Source organism: Castanea sativa, chromosome 4, assembly GCF_040712315.1.
Source record: "Castanea sativa cultivar Marrone di Chiusa Pesio chromosome 4, ASM4071231v1".
Lineage (NCBI taxonomy): Eukaryota > Viridiplantae > Streptophyta > Magnoliopsida > Fagales > Fagaceae > Castanea > Castanea sativa.
In genome coordinates, this window is record NC_134016.1 from 34,294,040 (window position 1) to 34,315,524 (window position 21,485).

The 21,485-nt window shown below is 34.1% G+C and overlaps 2 protein-coding genes across 2 annotated transcripts; both read left to right on the top strand.

Annotated features, from left to right (window-relative positions):
- The first annotated feature begins 8 nt into the window (after positions 1-8).
- Positions 9-13,546, top strand: LOC142632767 (uncharacterized). The gene is made up of 5 exons (XM_075807111.1): positions 9-711; positions 885-1,089; positions 1,186-1,255; positions 1,318-1,419; positions 13,400-13,546. The coding sequence occupies exons 1-5, from the start codon at positions 9-11 to the stop codon at positions 13,544-13,546; spliced, it is 1,227 nt and encodes a 408-aa protein (XP_075663226.1).
- Positions 13,182-19,742, top strand: LOC142631566 (protein LONGIFOLIA 1). Its single transcript, XM_075805753.1, has 5 exons — positions 13,182-14,398; positions 14,951-15,021; positions 15,468-17,591; positions 17,692-17,842; positions 18,698-19,742. Exons 1-5 carry the CDS (start codon positions 14,254-14,256, stop codon positions 19,531-19,533), a joined length of 3,327 nt encoding a protein of 1,108 aa, XP_075661868.1. The 5' UTR covers positions 13,182-14,253; the 3' UTR covers positions 19,534-19,742.
- The last annotated feature ends 1,743 nt before the right edge of the window (positions 19,743-21,485 follow it).

A 21,485-nucleotide genomic window follows, 5' to 3' on the forward strand; every position in this document is an offset into this window, starting at 1 on the left:
TAGACTTGATGTTGGAGAATATTGCTAATCCTAAGTGGTTCCCTCTTGTTGATGAAGCAATTAAGAAGGCAAAAAAGATAACAAAGTTCATTTACAACCATGGAGTTGTTTTAGACTTGATGAGGCAAGATTTTACAAATGGAAGAGAGTTATGTCGTCCTGCAATTACAAGGTTTGCCACTAACTTCTTAAGTCTACAAAGCATGCTAAGGTTCAAAAAAGAGCTTAGACAAATGTTCACTAGTGATAAATGGCTTTCATGCCCCCATGCTAAGACCGCTGTTGGGAAGGAGATTAGTAAAATTGTTTTAGAAGATTATTCATTTCGGTCTCAATGCACACACATAGTGAAAGTTAGTGAGCCTTTAGTTAGAGTACTTCGTCTTGTTGATGGGGATGAGAAACCTGCTATGGGGTACTTGTATAAAGCAATGGACAAAGCAAAAGAGGAAATAAAAAGAAGGTTAAAGAACAAAGTTTCTTTGTATGGACATTATATTAGAGTTATTGATGCTAGATGGGACAAACAACTTCATAGTCCTTTGCATGCAGCAGGTTGCTTTCTTAACCCTGCAATTTACTTTAGGCCTTCATTTAAAAGGCAAAATGAAGTTCAAAGAGGGTTGCTAAGCACTCTAATGAGGTTGGTTCCCGATCCTGACATTCAAGACAAAATAAGTTCACAACTTGATGAGTACAAAAAGTCAATTGGTGACTTTGGCACATCACTAGCAATCCGCCAACGAGAGAGACTAAATCCAGGGTAATCATTAATAATTTAATAGTATTTCTATTTGCTTTCAATATGTCTATTTATCCTTTATTTTTGTTATTGTAAGATTACATGGGCAATGCTTATTTTATATTTTTATTTGTTATTGTAGTTTCATGGTGGGAGCAATTTGGCCTTGGAGCTCCTGATTTACAATCATTTGCCATTCGTGTGCTTAGTCAATGTTGTAGTGCAACTGGTTGTGAGAGAAATTGGAGCACATTTGAACATGTTCACTCAAAGAAGAGAAATAGATTGGAACATAAGCGAGTAAATGATTTGGTCTTTGTCCATTATAATTTGAGGCTTCGACAAAGGTAAATTTATCATCGTTACTCATATGTAAATGAAATGTACTTTCAAATAATTATAATTTATAAAATGTTACTAATGTTTAATAATTTCATTGGTAGGAACATTCAAAGGAATAAGTATGCATTAGATCCTATAAGCTTGGATAACATTGACTTGATGGGAGATTGGGTGGCTGAAGAACGCACTTCTTAATCCGGATGACGTAAATTGGGATTGTCTTAATGAACCAGACAGCCATAGGGAATGTGGAAGAGGATGCTGAACTTGAAACTATTGATGTTGATGATGATGATGACAACAATGAACATGACTTGACAAATCTTCCAATGGGTGTTGGTGGTTCTTATGGGAGTTCTTTTGATGATGAATTTGATCCTTCTCTCATGGATGATGATGAGGAGGACTAATATTATGTTATAAATTTTATTGGCTTATTAGTTATTAATTATTATGGGTTTATGTAATGAGTAATGACTTGTTATAAATCTTCCTATTGTTTGATGTTGTATTGAGGTTTAAGACATAAGAGTTAAGACTTAATGTTTTGTATTATTTGATGTTTAGTTATTGTCTTGTAAATCTTCTTGTTGTGTGATGTTAAATAGATGTTATTATTGACATTTAAGACTTAAGAGTTAAGACTAAATGATTTGTATTATTTGAAACTTAGTTATTTATTTATTAGAATTGACAATTTTATGTTTTACAAAAATATATATAATTTAATTTTTAGAAACCCGAAACACCTTAAAACGGTACGCCGAAATCGGCCGGTACCGAAATATTCCATTCCACTGGACAAACCGAAACGGGGTCCGAAACGGTATTAATAACAATGGTTATAAGTAAAGCACCATCTCTGCCACATGATTCTACAACAACATAGGATTTTAATTTATGTATTAAAAGCTTGTGGAGTGTGGGGGAGTAAGGGCTGGAATTCAAGTTTCCAAGAAAGAGCTTCGCAATTTATGTATTAATTACAACATGTTATTACTTGAACTAGTATGAAAAAACATTAGTGTGAATTTTTGTGTCTTGATTTTATTCATATCATTAATGTATTGATACTATCAGTTTGTAGCTTTGGATTTTGTTATAAATATATTTCCTCTAGCTTTTGAGGTATTTTATTTAAGGACAAAATTTAGGTACAAAATTGGTTGTAGCTTAGGGCTATAACCTTAGTTAATATCTTTTTATTGTAGGTGAATTTTGATAAAGAACAAAGATTCTCTTCAAACTAGTTTGGAGAGAAACTCATCAAACTTTTCGTATATTTCTTTTTTTGGAGTGAATTTTGAAAATCTAACCGTTGAATTTCATGTTCCTTATATTCTTAACATGCGTATCAAATTTCGTTCAAATTGTATGTTATTTACTATTTGATCAATTAACTTATTTTTTTTATATAACTTTAGGTTACAAAAACTTGAAATTATTACATTTATTTGATGACATAGCAATTGATCTTTGATTTTCTTGAAATTTTGTAAACATTAAGAATGTAATAAGAGCATGCAATTTAACGGTTAGATTTTCAAAATTCAAGCTCAATATAAAGATATATGATGAGTTTGTAGGGTTTCTCTCCAAACTAGTTTGGAGAGAAATTTTGTTCAAAGATTAATAAGCTAAGTCATTAATAAATTGTTTAAATTGTAAGTTTTTATAGTTTAAAATTATACATAATATATAAGCTTATATATCATATGGTAATTGGTACATAATATTCAATTGATACAAAATTTGACATGTATATTAAGAACATAAAGAACATGTAATACAACGGTTAGATTTTCAAAATATGTAGTAATGCTTATTTTATTGAGTAATGTTGTAGTCTTAGACTACAACTAATTTTGTAGTTAAACTTTACTTTTTATTTAATCATAACAAATAAGCTAGCCAAGAATTGAGTGAAATTTTGGTGGTATTATTATTTACACGTCCTCTAAACTACACTTTTTGTGTTTCACTTTATTCTCTACTAATTATAATAAGTCATGTGTCCGATACATACATACATACATAGATATATATATATATATATATATATTAAAACTTTAATATTTTATAAGATATTGAAAATAATACATGGCAACTGGCAAGTCCTAATTTATAAAATAGGAACACAAAAATGATATTCTTTTAATGTATCTTATGCATAGCTTCATATAAAATTCTTTTTTCTCACTTTTCCAAGTATTTTTTTTTAAAACATTTAGAAGAAATCTCCAAATGTTTATTATATTTTCTCATCAGTGTTATTGGAAATATATATGTTCGCTCTTTGACTAGCAAGAGAAAAATGAAACAGTAGCTTTCTTTACACTTATTCTGATAAAATATATTATATACATACAAAGCTGTTTTTCAAATCAAAAATCACTTTTCTTACAACCGAAGCTTATAGTTAGACCTGTTTATAGTTTTGGATATATCTTATCACTCATTACTTTTTCAATCTATCTCAATCGAGAAAGATACTGAAAAGGACCCTAACTTTACCCTACTATAGGCCCTCAACATGGAATACTCATAGCTCATTTCATGTTCACTCAATAGAAGATACTTTTTTGGAAACTATAACTTATTCTCTCTCTCTCAAATCATGACTTTATGCTATTGATTGGATAAACGTTAGGGTTTGATCCCACCATTGTAATTATAATTTTCTCACTTATCGAAATGTCTATGACTCTATGACTCTATGCGCATGATGAATCTTGGTGGGGATGAAGTTTTTTTGAAAAGTAAGGAATAATATGGCAATCAAAGGGAAGAAGAATGAGTAATGTTCCTTGGAACGTGGGTTTAGATGATTGAGATAGGTTAGTTGGTGTTGCCTAATAGAGTTCAGGCACACCACATGTAAATTTCCTTCTCATTATTTCATGTGGGGTTGCATCTCTTTCCTAATCCCTTCCTTCTGTCTCAGTGTGTGTATCACTATCTCTCCTTTTCAATTGCTTGCAGATAAAGGCATTGCTGTGTGCCTTTAGCGTGACAAACTCAAATGCATGCATTCGATCTCAAAATATACGGTCATGCGTAGCAAAAGGTAACCCTTTAACGATCAAGTTGACTGAGAAATATATACAGTTTATGTTGTACCGTATAAGGAGTATTAGAATTTTTATTTTTATTTTTAAAATGATGATAAACTGAATTGTGCAATACCAAAGCATTGAGTAAGGAATGGTAAAGAGATGACGGGGCAAAGAAGGGTTTAATCTTTTATTTTTATTTTTATATATGCATATCTTATTTATAATTTTTTTTTTTAAATTTTAGTGCATATTTCTATTGTCATATCTCAAAATACTTATTTTCTTACTCTTTTAGCTCTCTCATTACTATACATCCCTCCCTTTTCTTTTTCATCACTACATTATTAATGTCAAAGCTTCCATTTTCGAGATGACAAACAACTTCCACCCCGTCTTGCATGGGGTTTCCTTGCTTTGAAGAGGGGACAGGACACCCTTAATTCTATTTCGTCACGTTCTCTTCCCATCTCTTTTATATACGTGTGGTAATAAGTTTTAGTTAGCTCAACTATACATTAATTTTTGTGTGTTGTGATACTTGCTAGCTATTTTACTATTTTTCTTATATTTCACAACAATAAACTATCACATAAGAATGCCCAAAGTTTACACCATATTTTAAATTATGTCACATGTTTTTAATTTTGTTAATTAAGCCATAAATTTATAAAATTGTTTCAAATTAAGACCTCCATCTATCTCCGTTATACATTTCTAATATTTTGGGCAATAACAAAGCAAACAAAAGTGGAAAACTAGTAATTAAACTGTGTTTCACCTAAGCTTTGTTAATAAATGAATTTATTAAAAAGAGGGATAGAGAAAAAAAAAAACTTTGCCTAGAGTGAAAAAGTAATTGCGAAAAAATTGAAATTGATTATATAAATATTCCTTTTTATCATATAATATATAAGAATAAGGTGGGCCTTTGTAGGCAATTTCGTTTGAATGGTAGGCAGGCCACGTTTACCAATATGCATGTGAGCAATCATTTACCCAAGTCAGTGTCATTAGCATAATTATGAAAAGTTTGGATATAATTTTTTGTTAATTTTTAAGAAAAGATGCAAGGATCATTTCTAAATTCAACAACTTTCATGAGGATGTCGTACACCTCTCTACAATAGCATTATTCCACAGTTTCACCAGTTATATAAGAAAATATACAAAGATCATACCAACATTCACAACTTTTGCTAAATGAAAAAAGTTGTGAATGTTGGTATGATCTTTGTATATTTATATTTTCATTCAGCAAAAAAATAAAAAATAAAAAATAAAAAATAAAAATTCACATAATACCCACCAATTAGTATCTTCTCTCTTTCTCTCTCTCTCTCTCTGAAATTTCAGTATCATCTCTCTCTCTCTCTCTCTCTCTCTCTCTCTCTCTGTGAAATTAAAGCCAACATTTTTGTTTCCTTTAAGATAAAAAGGCTATCATGATGGAAAATGCTAAAAATATAATATTGATTTTAATGCAAAGTATCTTAAAAAAAAACAAACTGACAAGACAATTAAGAATTAAGATAACCAGTGCCACATCAATAGAATAATTTTTTTTTTTTAAAATTTAAAAGTTGACATGCACAGCACTTTATGAAATTCATATAGTATGCTTAAAAATAAAATAAAATTTATGTAATAAAATTAGTAATAACTCTAGTACTACTCTATCATAATTCATAAAGTCATAACCACCATTTTTATGTACTCTCTTTTGTCTTAAATTAATTAGTTACATTGTTTAATGCGTTGTTTTTAACTAAAAAGTTATTCATGTTTAGAAAACACAGAATTTAAACTTAAATAAAGGAAATAAGAAAGACAACTTCTGAAAATTATGGATCTCATATGTATTGACTTGTTCAAACTTCAAAATAGACAATATCTGAAGCATTTCAAAACGAAATTATAGACACTTATTTATTGAAAGAAATTTATTGAATGCTTGGCAAAAAACAAGAAAAAAAATCTGGTAACTTGATTATGAATGAATACTTATTAAGCAGAAAAGAAACACTTATTTGAAATGATTGTGTTTAAAGAGCTAATAATTCTGTTATGTGTCAATGATGTATGTTTGTTTTTGGCTAAAGCCATGTTAATGTTTGTTACCAGCAAGTACAGAGTAAATTTTGTGCTGATTTCATGATCATATACAAGACAAGTCTTAAAGGTGGCTCGAGTAGTTGAGGTGGGCTTCTGTTCAATCATGGTGACATGACATCCCACAAAAGCTTTTATTTTACGTTGAACATTAATAAAAGATGAAATGTACATGTTGCTGATGTTGCCAAAACAGACATCATATATAAATTCTACCCAAAAAGAAGGAAAAAAACAACAGTGTTAAGTTGTATGATTATGCATCATACTCCATGCTTTTATATAGTGCTGCAGAGAGAGAGAGAGAGAGAGAGAGAGAGAGAGAGAGAGAGAGAGAGAATTAATAGGTGAATGGTGAAATACAAGCAGAATTTGACAAAGCAGTAATGGGTGGGGGTGCCATTGTGCTTAAGGAACCTGACATAGCACTGAATTACAACCCCTACTTATTTATTTAGTTTGTCATCCCTCAAACTCAGGACTGCAAGGACAGAATCCATAGAATAATATATATCAATATTTGAAACTTCTGGATTTTCCAAAATAAGCTTACATGAAATTATCAGTATTTCTCTGAATTCATTTTTGATAAAGAGTGGAAGGTATTTTTATGTTATAGCTTCCATGAGGAAGTTGAGCGTGAGCCCCTCTTCTGGTCACAACTCCATCAACTCCTGCCATGCAGGCTCCAATTCTGTAGGTGCCAAGGTGGAAAAGATATTCTTGAAATAGGAAAAGGTTATTTCCTCAACTTTAGTAGCATCCAAATGTCAGTCTAGTGAGGTCTTTTAGTGATTTAGTCCCATTTTGAAATATTCATATATGGAATAGAAGGGCAAGAATGAGTGATTAATAGTTTTATGGCTTTTTAAAATACAAAATTATTAATTAAGTTTTTATATTAGATTTTGTTAACATCTAATTTTCAATTATAATATGATGAATCACGTAATGTTACTGTGATATAATCAATTAAAAATATAATTAAAAAAAATTAATTTACTTTGGGTAAAGCAATGTATGGTAAAGGAAAGTTAAGAAAGAGAGAGATTGATTGATATGCAGTCAAATAGGACATTGTATGATAAAAGTTAACAATTTATTGTGATTGAGACTTGTTCACAATTTATAGTTAAAACTTAAAACAATTATTTAAAAACATTTTAGGATTTTAATTAGGTTAGAATTCTATTTATCAACAATTTTAGAGGCTTTATTGGGGTGAGAAAGAAAAAATAAGATTACTTTCTTAATTATTAAACTAAAATTTTAGGGTCTTAATTAATGACATAGTCAGCCATGACCCTATTATAAAGGCACCACTTTTTTGAGAAGAAGATTGTAGATAAAGGGCACCACTAGACTTAAAAGTTAAGCCAATGAGTTGGAACGTCTAACTAGTCAAGTTTTAATTGAGGTTGTCATCATCATTTATATACATAAGATCTCTCACTAAAAATTTAATGTGAGATTCAACATATACCCACACAACATATATGTATGTATGTATGTATGTTTGTTTTTTTTTTTTTATATTTAAATTTTGAGTTAAGTACCCATACAATCAAATTTACACAATTTAGGACATCATACGGTAACATAGCAATTCTGAGAGGGTTAGTTTATGCCAGATGTTTTTTTAATAGAATAGAGAAAATAACAGGAATAAGAGCATCCACAACGTATAGGCCAAATGGCAAATGCAAAGCCAATTTCCCATTTAGCCCCCCAAAACCATCACTCCATTGAATATTGTAAAAGCCAAGAATTGTAAATATTTTTACAATCCGGCTACAGTGTCATTCTAAATGTAGAATGCACTGTAGCTTAATGGTAAATACAAATAATATTATTTAATTCTCTCTCTCTTCCTTTTTATTAAAAAATTCCATCACTTTCTCTCTCCTCTCTCTCTCTCTCTCTCTCTCTCTCTCTCTCTCTCTCTCGTTCTCTCTCTGCTCTCTTCCTTCTCTCTCTGCTCTCTTCCTTCTCTCTACAGACCCAAAACCCATAGCCACGGCCACCACACCACGACGAGCCACCACACCATAGCAGATCGGCCTCTTGCTACCATTCGCCTTTTCGCACAACTTCTCCTGATTCTTCTCTTCACCTTCTTCCCAATCGTCTTCTTCCAATTCAAAATCAACAATTACGGTATCGCCGGAATCTCCAGCTTTCTCTTTGTCGAGCCTTCCATGGAAATTTGGGCTTCTTCGTCTTTGTTCTCTTCCACCGCCGTTTCTTCAATAATTTCAGTATCTTGATGGGTCTGAGTTTGCCGTGGGTCTGAGTGGCGATTGGGTGTGCTTGCCGTGGGTCCGAGTTTGCCGGCGTAAATCTGGGATCTGCTCACCGTGGGTTTACCACCATGGGTTTGGGATTTGCTTGCCGTAGGTCTGCACTTGCTCACCGTGGGTCTGTCTTTTTTTTTTTTTTTTTTTTTGGTGGTGGGTTTTGTTCACAGTGATGCTCATCAGTGGTGGTGGTGGTGCAATGGGTTATGGTTAAGGTTTGTGTTCACGGTGGTTGCTGGGTATGTGGTGTGGGTTGGTTTCAAGTTCGATGGTTCTTTGTGTTTTGGGTTCCTTGTTTTGATCGGCGAGTGGAATGAGTTTCTTGTTTTGATTTTGGGTTTCTTGTGTTTGATCGGCGAGTAATTTGGGTTTTTCTTGTTTTGATTTTGGACTGAGAAGGTTGACTGAGAATGTGGACAGTGGAGGTGGTGTGACTGAGAAGGTGAACGGTCGGGGTGGTGTGACTGAGAAGGTTGACAGAGGAAGAGAAACAGAGAATAAAGAGAGAATTGAGAAATATTTTTATACTGTTATTTTTATATTATTTTAATGTGTAGTATGGTAAAATAGAAGTTTGGATGTTGGTGAATTGAAAATTGGTATTGTATAATTGATAAAATGATTTTTAAGATGATAAAATAAGATAGAATTAGAAAAAATGAATGCAGATGCTCTAATAGGAAAAAAACAAAAACAAAATACCCACCAATTAGTTGTTAGTCTTGTGACAGTGAGGGGAAAACTTTGCACTCAGACAAGACTTTAACTCCTATTGCCAGAAAGTCATAAATCATACACTAATAATTTCTAAATTCTGATTAGTCTTTAACCATGACCTTTAAATATCGTTTAGGACTTTTTTGGTCTTTGAGGATGGTGGCCTCCGTGTAGTGCTATGTTGACACGGCTTCATTAAAATAACCCAACTACTTAGAGTTTAAATATTAGAGCAAATATAAAACAAAGGAATTCTGCAAACATCAACAAAGAAAATTTAAAAACAAAAACAAAGAAAATTAAAGAAGAAACCTCATTTATAACTGCCCTTTTGTAAGAGTTGACAAAAACTAATCACTTTCCACGTTTTTAGTTTCATTATTTTAAACCTTCATCATCGCTTGGTAAAAAAAAAAAACAAAAAACAAAATAAGAATAAGAATGTTTTCTTTTAAACCTTGATTATTGTACCACCCCTTATAATATCTCTTTAGCATTAATAATTTCATAATATAATGAAAAGTAGGTCAACATTTATTCCTCTACCTCATACAATAACTTTTTTATTTTGTGGGAAACAATTGCTTCAATGTCTATAACCCAATAGTAAACCAAACCGAAAATAATGAGGCACCTATGTTTGAGGCTGTTTCTAATTACTGGAGCTCACTGTCACCTAATTTTTTGAGACTGTTTCTAGGCCAATTATTTTCTTAAATAGAGATGAAAAAGTAGCTACTTCAACAAATTATTAACTACTATATATATAAAAAAAAAGTTTTACTAACGTATATCCTTAGGATATAAATTAATAAACCATTTAAGAATTTTTTTTATGGGAAAGTAAAAAAGTGATTAACTTTTTTGATAATTTTTTTAATTTTTTATAAAAATTTTTCTAAAATAAATAATTAATGTATGGCTTAAGAGTATATAGAAAAAAAAAAAAAAAAAAACTACTTTTGCTTGTGGTAATAGCCTTCACGTCTATAGCACTTCCCTGAACTTGTTAATTATTACTCTATAATGTAAATTTCCATTACTGCATCTTCCTACCCACCTAAAGTTACTCACCATCAATATGCAATGTGTTCAGTCAGTCAGATTGGTACATTTTTTGGTCATTGTGGATGAATCTCATTCTTGTCAAGGCCATCCCAACTACCTTATTAAGTTATTATAACTGTGATGTAAATGGCTCAGATATCCAGCATTGTACTAGACTATGGTGTATTTATGTGTGCTTTGTCTTTTGGTTTGTTTTATTTGTGGGTTTTTAATAACCTCCTACCTGTGCAGCAAGTTGTATTATTTGATTTTCAGTATAATAAGTGGATACTAGCTGCCACTTATCAGTCATCAAGGATTAGTTTATTCATCTTCTATCATTATTGAATTATTGCTATCTCTTTCTGCTTTTTATTTTTTATAATTTTGTCTCTTAAGATGGCCAATATGAAAGTCTGACCATTGAATAATTAGAGGGCAATATGGTAAATCAGTATCTGACAAGTGTGAAAAAATAGCCCTAGAGCATTAAGGGGGTGTTTGGTTGGTGTTTTCAAACAACCCTATTCAGTTTTTAAACAATATTTCACGCATTTTTACACACTTTTCACCCCTACGTATTTTCACAAATGTTTGCAAACAACAATTTTCAGTTTTTAAACGCATGTACCAAATGGGCCTTAGTATTCAGTTTTTTCAAAAAAACTCATTTTATGATCTCAAAAGCTATTTTATCTATTACACCATACCATTTTACAACACACCTAATATTTCAAAGTTTATTTTCCTGTTCAACTTATTAAAATAATATATATTACCCAATAAAATAATACAATTCAATCTCTCTATCTCTCTTCTCCTCCATCACTCTATTTATCTTTTTTTTCTCATTGTCTCTCTCTTTCATCCACCCATCACCACCACATCTGCCACAAGAAACCCACCACCACTGGGAACAAAACCCATAAAATCCAGCACCACCTCCACCTATAAAACCCACAAAACCATCGCTAAAAAACCCACCAAACACTACAGTCACAACCACAGCCACAGTGAGAATCAAACCCATAGGAAAAAATCAAACTTGAATTAGTAACCAACAACCACTCACCAGACCCACCAAGGAAACCCATCAGATACACCACCATGGCATCAACCCACCCCACCACCACCATCATATACAGAAACCCACAAAAAATTAAAGCAAAAATCCACACAATTGAAACCCACCTTTGCCACCATAACCAGAGACACCACCACAACAACACACCCACCACCACCATACATAGAAACCCACAAAAAAATCAAAGAAAAAATCCACACAATTGAAACCCACCTCTCCCACCATGAAACCCACCTTTTCCACCTTGAACCCACCCTGTCGGAGCCCACCCAAAACTAAAACCCACCCATAACAAATCCTATCAGAACCTACCCAAAATCAAACCCACACTCTCCACGCCTCTACTGTCATTGTCTTCATGTCTAAGAGAGAGACGAAGAAAGAGTAGAAGATGAATCGGGTTTGAAGAAGAAAGAGTCGAAAGAAAGAGAGAGAAAGAGAAATGCAATAATGAGAGAGAGAGAGAGAGAGAGAGAGAGAGAGAGAGAGAGAGAGAGGAGAGAGAAGATGAATTAGAGAGTAAAAAAAAATTTTCTTATTATACAATCTTGATACAGTACTATCTTAGATTTAGAATGGTACTGTAGCAAGAGTGTAATTTTTTTTTTACAATTAAAAGACCGGGTAATGAGCCTTTTTTGTACTTTGATGCTAAAATATACCAACATATACAATTTGAAAAACTGGATGCTAATGCTAAGACTTAAGAGCATCGTAGTAATTTTATTTAAAATTTTCTCTCTAAAATCTATTATGTAGAAAAAAATGAAATCTAATTTTGTGTATTTTAATTTTTAACCAACTATTTTTTAGAACACACATTTCTTATTCTCTACTTTATACTCTAATTTTCTTTTTTCTACTCTCACGCAAACCTGTATTCTCCTTTCCCACTTTGTCAAATCAACCAACAACCATATCGCAATCTAAATCCAAAAGTTGTACAAATTCTTGTAGAAAATCCGAAAATGGCAAACCCTAATCTCTCACTAGTGTGTTTTGCTCACTAGGTTGAGAGAGAGAGAGAGAACTTAGGAACCAATGTTATCCATCTCTCACTAGTGTGGTTTTGCCTAAGTTACAATGTTATCCATCTTTGGAGAAGGACTATAACAAAATTTCATTTTAGCTAATAAGTTGGTACATCCCATGTGGGTGCTAGTTTGGGTTTATTAGGCATATTTATTGAAATACTATTTTAGCTAACCAAATGTGAATATTGCTCTAAGAAAAATTAAAAAAAGTAAAATCTCATGAGATTTAATGAGGGGTTTGGATTAAAAAATTTTAGCCAACATCTTGGCATAGTATTACAAACTGGATTGAACTGGTTGGTTCAATAGTTGCCGAATCTTAAACGGATTTAATAAAAAAGCCAAAATTAGTAGTTTAGTTTATAAAAATAAAAATAAAAATTCAATTATTTGACCGTTTTAATTTTTAAAATCACACATTTTAGAGCCTTCAAAAAATTTCTCTTTGTAATTTCCTGAATTACAAATCCGAGAAAATGGCCAGATTATAAAATAAAAAATAAAAAAAAATCTGTACACTCGTGAGAGAGAGAGAGAGAGATGAATTTATTTTCCTCATTTCCAATTTTCCAGTACTTAAATTAAATCCACTCACATTTCTCTCTCTCTCCTGACAAATTCACATGCACATGCAGACAGCTCTAGTCCCACTCACACACTCAACCCACATGGATGTATGAGATAGGCCTGGAAGGATATGTCCCACCACACCACACAAACACTCTCTCTCTCTCTCTCTCTCTCTCTGAAAAAAAAAAAAAAATTGCTAATGGTTTTAGAAACTCATACCAGATTGGATTACACATTTTCATGATAAACAACAAACCTTCCTCTCTTTTCTAGCTGTCTTTCCACTTGTTCCTCTGTGGCAAAAAATCCCTTCTTGGATCTGCAAAGATTCCTTTACAGTTTGCATTCCTATTTCTTTTTCTTTTTCTTTTTGTTTTTGTTTTTGTTTTTTTGTTTTTTAGACCGTTCAAGGTAATGTTGCTGTTTCAATTGCTGATATCTCTGAGTATTGTGTGAATATTGTGATGGGTGTTGAATGTTGGGTCCCTTCCTTTTCTTTTGGCACTTTTCTAGTTACCACACAAGTCATTGTCTGCTTTGTTCTGTAAAGACCAATAAGGTTTTTTTTTTGTTGACAATACTGGCTTTCAATGTGTTTTTTGTCAACAATTTGAGATTTTGGAGAAAACCCAGAAGGTGTATTGTATTGTATTTACTGATGTGTTAGGAAGTTTTTCTGGGCTTGGACTTTTGATTGCAAAAGGACAAATGTGTGGTAGGTATTCATTTGAAGCCAAACTTTCTTGTTTTCTGAGCTGTTGTTAGCTGGAGTAAAGTGGGTTCTAAGAGAGATTTTATGTGGCATTGTTGATAAGCAAGAAGATGTAATTTGATACTTTCGGTAATTTCCCTTTTTGGAATGGTGCTATTGGAATTTCATGAATGAGGAAAGTGCCTTATTCTCTTATGGTCACTAAGGGTTGAAAACAAGTTAAATTCTCCTTTGTTTTCTGCACATTGTGAAGCAGGAAAGAAGAAGGAAGATAAGGTTTAGATCTTGTAAAATTTGGGTCTTTGAGGGGTCCAAAATCCCTGATTCTAAATTGGGTCACCAGAGATTTTGTTAGATATCTGATAAATTGTGAACTGCAAGCACTGGTTGCAACATGTTTGAAGAGTTTTAGATTCAAAGTGCATGAAGGAGATTAAAATTGATGCAATTCTCTCATTTGGAGAAAGAATGTTGGAGGTCTAAGAAGTAGGTGTATTTTAACTGTGTTAATATTGAGGAGAGGAGGTGGAGGTGGAGGTGGAGATGGCTGCAAAACTCTTGCATTCTTTAGCAGATGACAACCAAGACTTGCAGAAGCAAATAGGATGCATGACTGGGATACTTCAACTCTTTGATCGTCCCAATGCCCTCACTGGTAGGCGCATTACCCACAAGAGGCTTCCTCCAGGTATTCCTCTTAACTTGATATTGCTTAATAATTATTACTGTTTGTTATTTCATATGTGGGTATTGCTGAATCTCTTAGCTTTTGGTAAAATATGACTTTACACTGATTGCATCAGTATGTAGGAGCTGCTCTATGTCTCTGTTGTTTTATTTGATTCACGTGTAGCATCTGAACAATTAAGTCTTCATTTGTTTTCCCTCTTTTTAATCTAATTAAAATGTCATGTTACTTGTCATTGATGGATGTATGTAAACATGTAGAACATGGTCATTGGCCAATGGTCCAATTAATAGTCCTGATTTCGACTGTTACCTAACTGTATACAGATGAATGCAGATAGATATCTCACAAATGTTTATCTCATGAAGCTTATGAAAGTTAATATTATAAACAAACTTATTTAGACCAAATCTAAAGAACGGCATGTTCCTGTAGTTTTAGGTTCTTGATCATGTGTGTTAAGACTAATTTTCCTTATATTTTATCCTGCTGAGCATATCTTTTATGGTTTTCTGGGAGCCCAAAAAGTTAATGCTTCTGTGTCTTTTATAGGTAATTCCCACTTCAACAGTGGAAGCCTGGAAAGAGAGTCTAATAATGTATACCATCGACAGGCAGCAACCGTAAGTGGTTTTTTTTTCTTCTTTATCTTTTATTCCACTTCATGATTCAACCTGTTATTGAACAATTTTTAGTTTAGAAGTTCTATTGTTGAAGTTCAGGACTCAGTCTATATTTCCTTTTCTATTATTTTGTATTCCTTAACTCAGGAAAGTGGATCTTTTACATGTTAATATTTCTTAGAATTAGTTAACATCTCGCCCTATCTGCCGTGCTTTGGCTGCTTGTGTCCCACTTATTCTTCTTCTCACTGATCTATTCTAAACAGCAAAATTTTTTCTGGCTCTGAATTATTTGCATGTGTTTTTTTATTTTTTATTTTTATTTTAAATTTTTAAATGAACTAAACAAATAGATTTGCTAGTCTTTAATATGTATCTAGCATTCATCAGTTCTGCATGGTGCTATGATTTGTTGTGTTAACATGCAATACAATTTGTGATTGCAGGAAATGAATTTAAACAAGAATATGAATGAGAGGCAAAGAATTTCCACAGAATCCTCAAGAGTCTCCTTCTCATCCTCTTGTTCATCTAACTTATCCTCTCTGGACTGTAACAAAACAGCTCAACTGGAAACTTCTTCCTTTGACCAAATCATATTTCCTGAAACTCCCTCAAGGGACCCAGAAATTAACCAACCAAGTAACTCTCCGCATTTAGGGCAGCACCCCCTGAATCTTCGTGATGTTGTCAAGGATTCTATGTATAGGGAATCCAAAGGGCTATCAATTAAAACTACAACCAGAGAGGAAGCAGTTGGTCGTGCTGTAAAGCATAGAAACTCTCCAAGGCCTTTACAGCTGTCCAAATCTGTGGATGGATCTCGTGGAGTTGGGGTTAACATGAAGCAGAATGCACCTGTTGATCTCAAGGAGTCTCTTCAAGTACTTGCTAAACTTCAAGAAGCACCTTGGTACCACAATGAAGCTAAAGAAGTACCAATATCATCATATGAAGCAAAATATGGGTCATGGTCTTCAGTTTCAAGGGATGCTCCCAGGTTTTCTTATGATGGGAGAGAGACAAATCGTTTATCCTTTGAATCACGAGAAAACCTCAAATCCACCATAAAGCTTAAAGAGCTGCCTAGACTTTCACTTGACAGTAGGGAAGGTTCATTCAGGGGTTCCAACTCTGATTCAAAACCAAATCGCCTCTCAAAAAACTTTCAGAATGGTGGCAACTCAAATGATGAAGCCCATAATCCACAGCAATCATCGGGAACTGGAACTCAGAAGCGGCCTACTAGTGTTGTAGCAAAGTTGATGGGCTTAGAAACCTTGCCAGACTCAGCATCGGCTAGTGATAATCAGTTGGGTGTGATCAAAACATGTTCAGTTGAAGGTACTAGTGATCCCTTCTCCAAATCATCAAAAACAAATGAACTTAACAGGGCAATCAGAATGCCAAAGTCCCCCAGAAACTCATCAAAAGACCCTACATCCCCACGCTGGAGGAATTCTGATTTTGTCATGAAACCCATTCCAAGTTCAAGGCTTCCAATTGAACCAGCTCCATGGAAGCAGCTCGATGGAAATCGAGGTTCTCAGAAATCAGTCAGGCCTGCCAAAATTCCACCAAGGGCATCAAACTCCTTCAGTTCTGTTTATAATGAGATTGAGAAGAGGTTGGATGATCTTGAATTTAAACAATCTGGAAAGGATCTCAGAGCTCTTAAACAGATCCTGGAAGCAATGCAAGCAAAGGGGCTGTTAGAAACCAGAAAAGAAGAACAAGGTTCGAACTTTGAAATTCAAAGAGATTGTGAACCAATATGCACGAGTTCCAATCAAAATTCTAGATTACTAAGCCAACGAAACTCGCAGAGCAACCATGTTATTACTTCTCCCAGTAGGGGATGTAATTCTTCAAGGTCTTTTGAGTCCCCTATTGTGATCATAAAACCAGCTAAACTTGTTGAAGGATCTGGTATACCTGCCTCATCAGCTATTCCAATTGATGGGATTTCGGGTCTGCATAAGATCCAGAGTGGTGGATCTGCAGAGGCAAAAAAGGCTTCAATTAATAGCCAGACAACTAAAGATCAGTCTCCTAAAAACAGTCGCCGGAACTCTGATGTTAGTTCCACTGACAAAAAAGCTAGTGGCAGGAATATGAAATCAACCCAGTCTTCGTCAAGGTCTCCACAATTACCAAAAGAAAACTCCACAAGTTCAGTAAAGAGCTCTGGTTCTGGAAGCCCAAGACTGCAACAGAAGAAGCTTGAGTTGGAGAAGCGATCTCGTCCACCTACTCATCCATCTGATTCAAACAAACCCAGAAGGCAGTCCAACCGGAATGTGAAAGATTCAGGCTCCCCAGGTGGAAAAGCCAGACCTAAATCTTCTAACTCACAGCTAAGTGATGACCAGTTGAGTGAGATAAGTAACGAATCAAGAAGTTTGAGTTGCCAAGGAGATGACATGTCTGTGCAATCAGACAGTAATATTGTCTTGGATTCAAAGATAGACATTGAAGTCACCAGTAACACAGAATCTATCGAGATCGATGGCACCCAGAGTCCATCCATGAAGGCTGTCAAGTTCTCGGCTTCTGGCTCAATGCAGAAAGTTGGTGCTTTTGATCTTCTCTTCCCTTTAAAGTATTTTAATAATTTACATGTAAATTTTTTTTCTTCAGATGAATGATGTCATGTTTTGCTTATTTCAGAAATCAACTCCGAGGATGGATGAAGATGGGTCATTGGCAGAACTTGCTACTGCTGCCCCAGAACATCCTAGTCCTGTCTCTGTTCTTGATGCCTCAGTATATAGAGATGATGCACCATCTCCTGTGAAGCAGATACCAAATGCCCTTAAAGGTGAAGTTTCTGTCACCCAAAAATTTCACTTGGATAGGGCACAACTAAACTAATTAAAAATTGGGCACGGGACAATTTAATGACTAAATCCCACTTGCTGACTGTGATGGAATCTTAGGACACATGCTTCTCTTTTCTTTAAAAAAAATCAAATCAAATCACTTGGATTATTAGCTACGAAGTTAAACTGGTAATATCGATCTTGATCTCTTTTCAAAGATGCTAAGAATTTGTCTATCTAAGCGGTTGTTCTGAAATTTGAAAAATCAGTTATGGTTTTTGGTGGTCCTATTCAAAGAAACGAAGAGCAGGTAGGAACATAGTTTTGCATGAGTCCAATGACAAAATTCGGAAGCTTCCCTCATGCAGTTTGATACTAAATTTTTGGTCTGATGAGTTCATGTTCCACTAAAGAATTATGTATTCTGGCAGACAGACCTGAGGTTATGTTTGCATAGCATGTATTAAAATATTTGTTATAGATTTGGGCAAGTTAGTCAGTCATGGGTAAAGTTTATATGGCATTCAGGTAGACAATAATGGGAAATCCTAAAAAAGTTACAGGATGAAATGCAAGCATGTGTGGGAGTGACATTTGCATGTATATTTTTGTGGCACATTATTTTCTTACTTTTTAGTTTGAGAGGAAAAATATATGGGAAAATAATAAAGAAAAAGGACAATGGAAAAGATTGAAAAGAGCAGGTATACAAAAGTTGTAGTAGGAAGTAGAGATTATATAAACAAAAGATTAATAATAGTTCTCTTATTGTCGTTGTTGTTTATATTTAATTAAAAGATAGAAAGGCTTCTTTCATCTACCAAATCTCATTTTAATATTCATTCATGCTGCAGGTGATGGTGCTCAAGATTCTAATGACTGTCACAGTGAAGATCAATGGAACCCTACAGATAACTTCTTATCTAACAGCATGGGATCTGGTCTTACCTCGGAGATCAATCGCAAGAAATTACAGAACATTGAACACTTAGTTCAGAAGCTTAGGCAACTGAACTCAAATCATGATGAAGCCAGAACAGATTACATAGCATCACTCTGTGAGAATACAAATCCAGACCACAGATACATATCTGAAATTTTATTAGCTTCAGGCCTCCTACTCAGAGACCTTGGCTCTGACTTAACTACATTTCAGCTCCACCCATCGGGCTACCCTATCAACCCTGAGCTATTCTTTGTTTTGGAGCAAACCAAGGCAAGCAGTTTGCCCTCAAAAGAAGGTAGAGGTCATGTAAAGGCTGCCAATTCAAAGCCAGACCAGGAGAAATTTCACCGAAAACTCATTTTTGATACTGTTAATGAGATTCTTGTTGAAAAGTTAGCTTTAGTTGGCACGTGCTCTGAGCCGTGGTTGAAGCCTGACAGACTGGCAAGGAGGGCCCTTAGTGCACAGAAGCTCTTGAAAGAATTGTGCATTGAGATAGAGGAGTTTCAAACCAAGAAGTCGGTGGGCAGCTTGGACGAGGAGGAGGATGATTCGAAAAGTATCTTATGGGAGGATGTGATGCATCAGTCAGGGAGTTGGACAGATTTCTGGAGTGAGACCTCAGGGGTAGTATTAGATGTTGAGCGGTTAATTTTTAAGGACTTAATTGATGACATTGTGATTGGTGAGGCAGGTAGTCTGCGACCAAAGTCAGGTAGGCGTAGGCAGCTGTTTGCAAAGTAATGTCTTCTAATTCTTCTTCCTTTCCACTTGTCTTCTTCTTCTTCTTCTTTTTTTAATTAACTGTGATTTATATTTTTTTGTGTCAAAGCATAATAATATATGGGTAAGTACTGCAGTTCTCTACTGGTTTGTAAAGGAAGTAATCTCTCAAAGTTGTACAACATACATATTCTTAAGTGTCAATATATGTGACCCTTTTTACCTGCACACTTTCACGCTGCTTTGCTTTCAATTTTACATAGAAGTTCTTTGTTTACGTTTCTCCTATAATCTTACATATGATAATCATTACAAGTTTCCCCATCTCATTGAAACAGCAGGAATCAAAGGGAAAGACTTACAAACTGTAGGAGCTAGTGAATGATAAAAAGGATGGTTTTACTTAAATTTGATTCAATTACCGCTCAAGATGTAGCTGAACAAGGGTTTGCTGAGCAAGTAGTCTAATGATACTCCTGATAAGCAATCTTACAATTCTGTTATAAGATTAACTGTCCATTGAAGCAATAAATCTAAAAAAGAAAAGGAAGAGAAGTGAGGAAATAGATTTCTAAACTGAAAATCAACCATCCAAGTCCAAGTCTTGTGGATGTGATATCCAAAGCCAGCATAGCTTCCATGTGAAAAATGCAATACTGAGATGTCAAATTCTGCAACATAGTGACTCTGGGACTCCCATCGTATCCCATTATGGTTGCTTTTATTTTTAAGAAGCGTTAATACTTGATCATGAAAGATTTTCCCATAAGCAGTTTCATAACATCCATGCCACAAGAAATAAGATGCCTTAAATTCAGGCCATCTTGCAATAGCTTCTGCTAAATATTTATTTGAAAAATAGTTTTTCCCATCAAGATAGGCAGCAAACAGATACACTAACAGCCAAGCAAGTTTCTGCAGGTTTTCTCTTCATTCCCCTCAGAATTAGCTTTGCCTGCCTTTCTCTAACATTGTTGTAAACAGGTCAGACTCTCCAAAACCTGATGCTCTGAAGCTCAAAATCAATGGTTTTCTTGACGACTAGTCCAAACTTGTAAATGAACAGCAGGGGTGTGGCCTTGAAGAGCAACATTCCTCTCACCATCTCCATGACAAACCAATAATCCAATACCTGAGTCAGTTTCCACTTTCCAGTGCAGAAGTATTTCAGTATCAATAGACAATTTTCCACAACACTTAACCAGCAAGTTAAGCTTCTGAGTGCGATTCTCTTCCCCTAAGCTGCAAGAAAGTTCTTACCAATAGACTACTCTACTACCATGTCTCTTCACATTAGTTCCCCAAACACACAACTCATCCAGAATTGATCACGTTTGAGATGATTTTTTTTTTCTTCAAATTTTTGTGTATTGATGCTACGGTTATGTATTGATAAACTTTCCCAAGTCTTGTGACCATTCTTAAGGTCTTAGTTTTATGATGACTTCATATTCAAAAGGATGTGATTCAGCAATGCCTCAATAAAGAGAACTTTTTATCTATTGATGCTAATGTTGTTAAACATTCTACATTGATTGTCGAGAAAAATGCTAAGTAACAACAATCGATGGAGAGCAATGAGTTACAATTTAGAAGATTTATCAAACTACAAGTGTGCTGGAAAGTTAAGAATTCAAAGAGTTATCAAAGTATGATGCTACCAGGCTGTATCAATGAAAAACAATAAATGGCAATTGAACTAAGGACTTTAAAGATTTATGTGTTAACAACTACAAACTTGCTAAACTTCTGTAATATAGATAAATACGCTAAAAAAAAAAATCACCAAACCATCAAGAGAGCAATCTAACCTCAAAAGCAACATACCACTAATTCTCAAAAGCTACCGGTCTAATTCATCTATATCGAGTAGTTTGTCATGAGGTTTGAGTGTCCTTTTTCTTTATAAAAATAAAAAAATAATAAAAAATCCCATATTGAGTAATGAAGGGTGTTTGGATTGATGAAATCTG

Excerpts from the sequence above, each read along its gene's own strand:
- LOC142632767 (XM_075807111.1), top strand. The coding sequence starts at position 9 with ATGTTGGAGAATATTGCTAATCCTAAGTGGTTCCCTCTTGTTGATGAA. Across the intron at positions 712-884 it reads TGAGTACAAAAAGTCAATTG|TTTCATGGTGGGAGCAATTT; the intron begins GTGACTTTGGCA and ends TTGTTATTGTAG. Across the intron at positions 1,420-13,399 it reads TGACAAATCTTCCAATGGGT|ACCGTTCAAGGTAATGTTGC; the intron begins GTTGGTGGTTCT and ends TTTGTTTTTTAG.
- LOC142631566 (XM_075805753.1), top strand. The coding sequence starts at position 14,254 with ATGGCTGCAAAACTCTTGCATTCTTTAGCAGATGACAACCAAGACTTG. Across the intron at positions 14,399-14,950 it reads CCACAAGAGGCTTCCTCCAG|GTAATTCCCACTTCAACAGT; the intron begins GTATTCCTCTTA and ends TGTCTTTTATAG. Across the intron at positions 15,022-15,467 it reads ACCATCGACAGGCAGCAACC|GAAATGAATTTAAACAAGAA; the intron begins GTAAGTGGTTTT and ends TTGTGATTGCAG.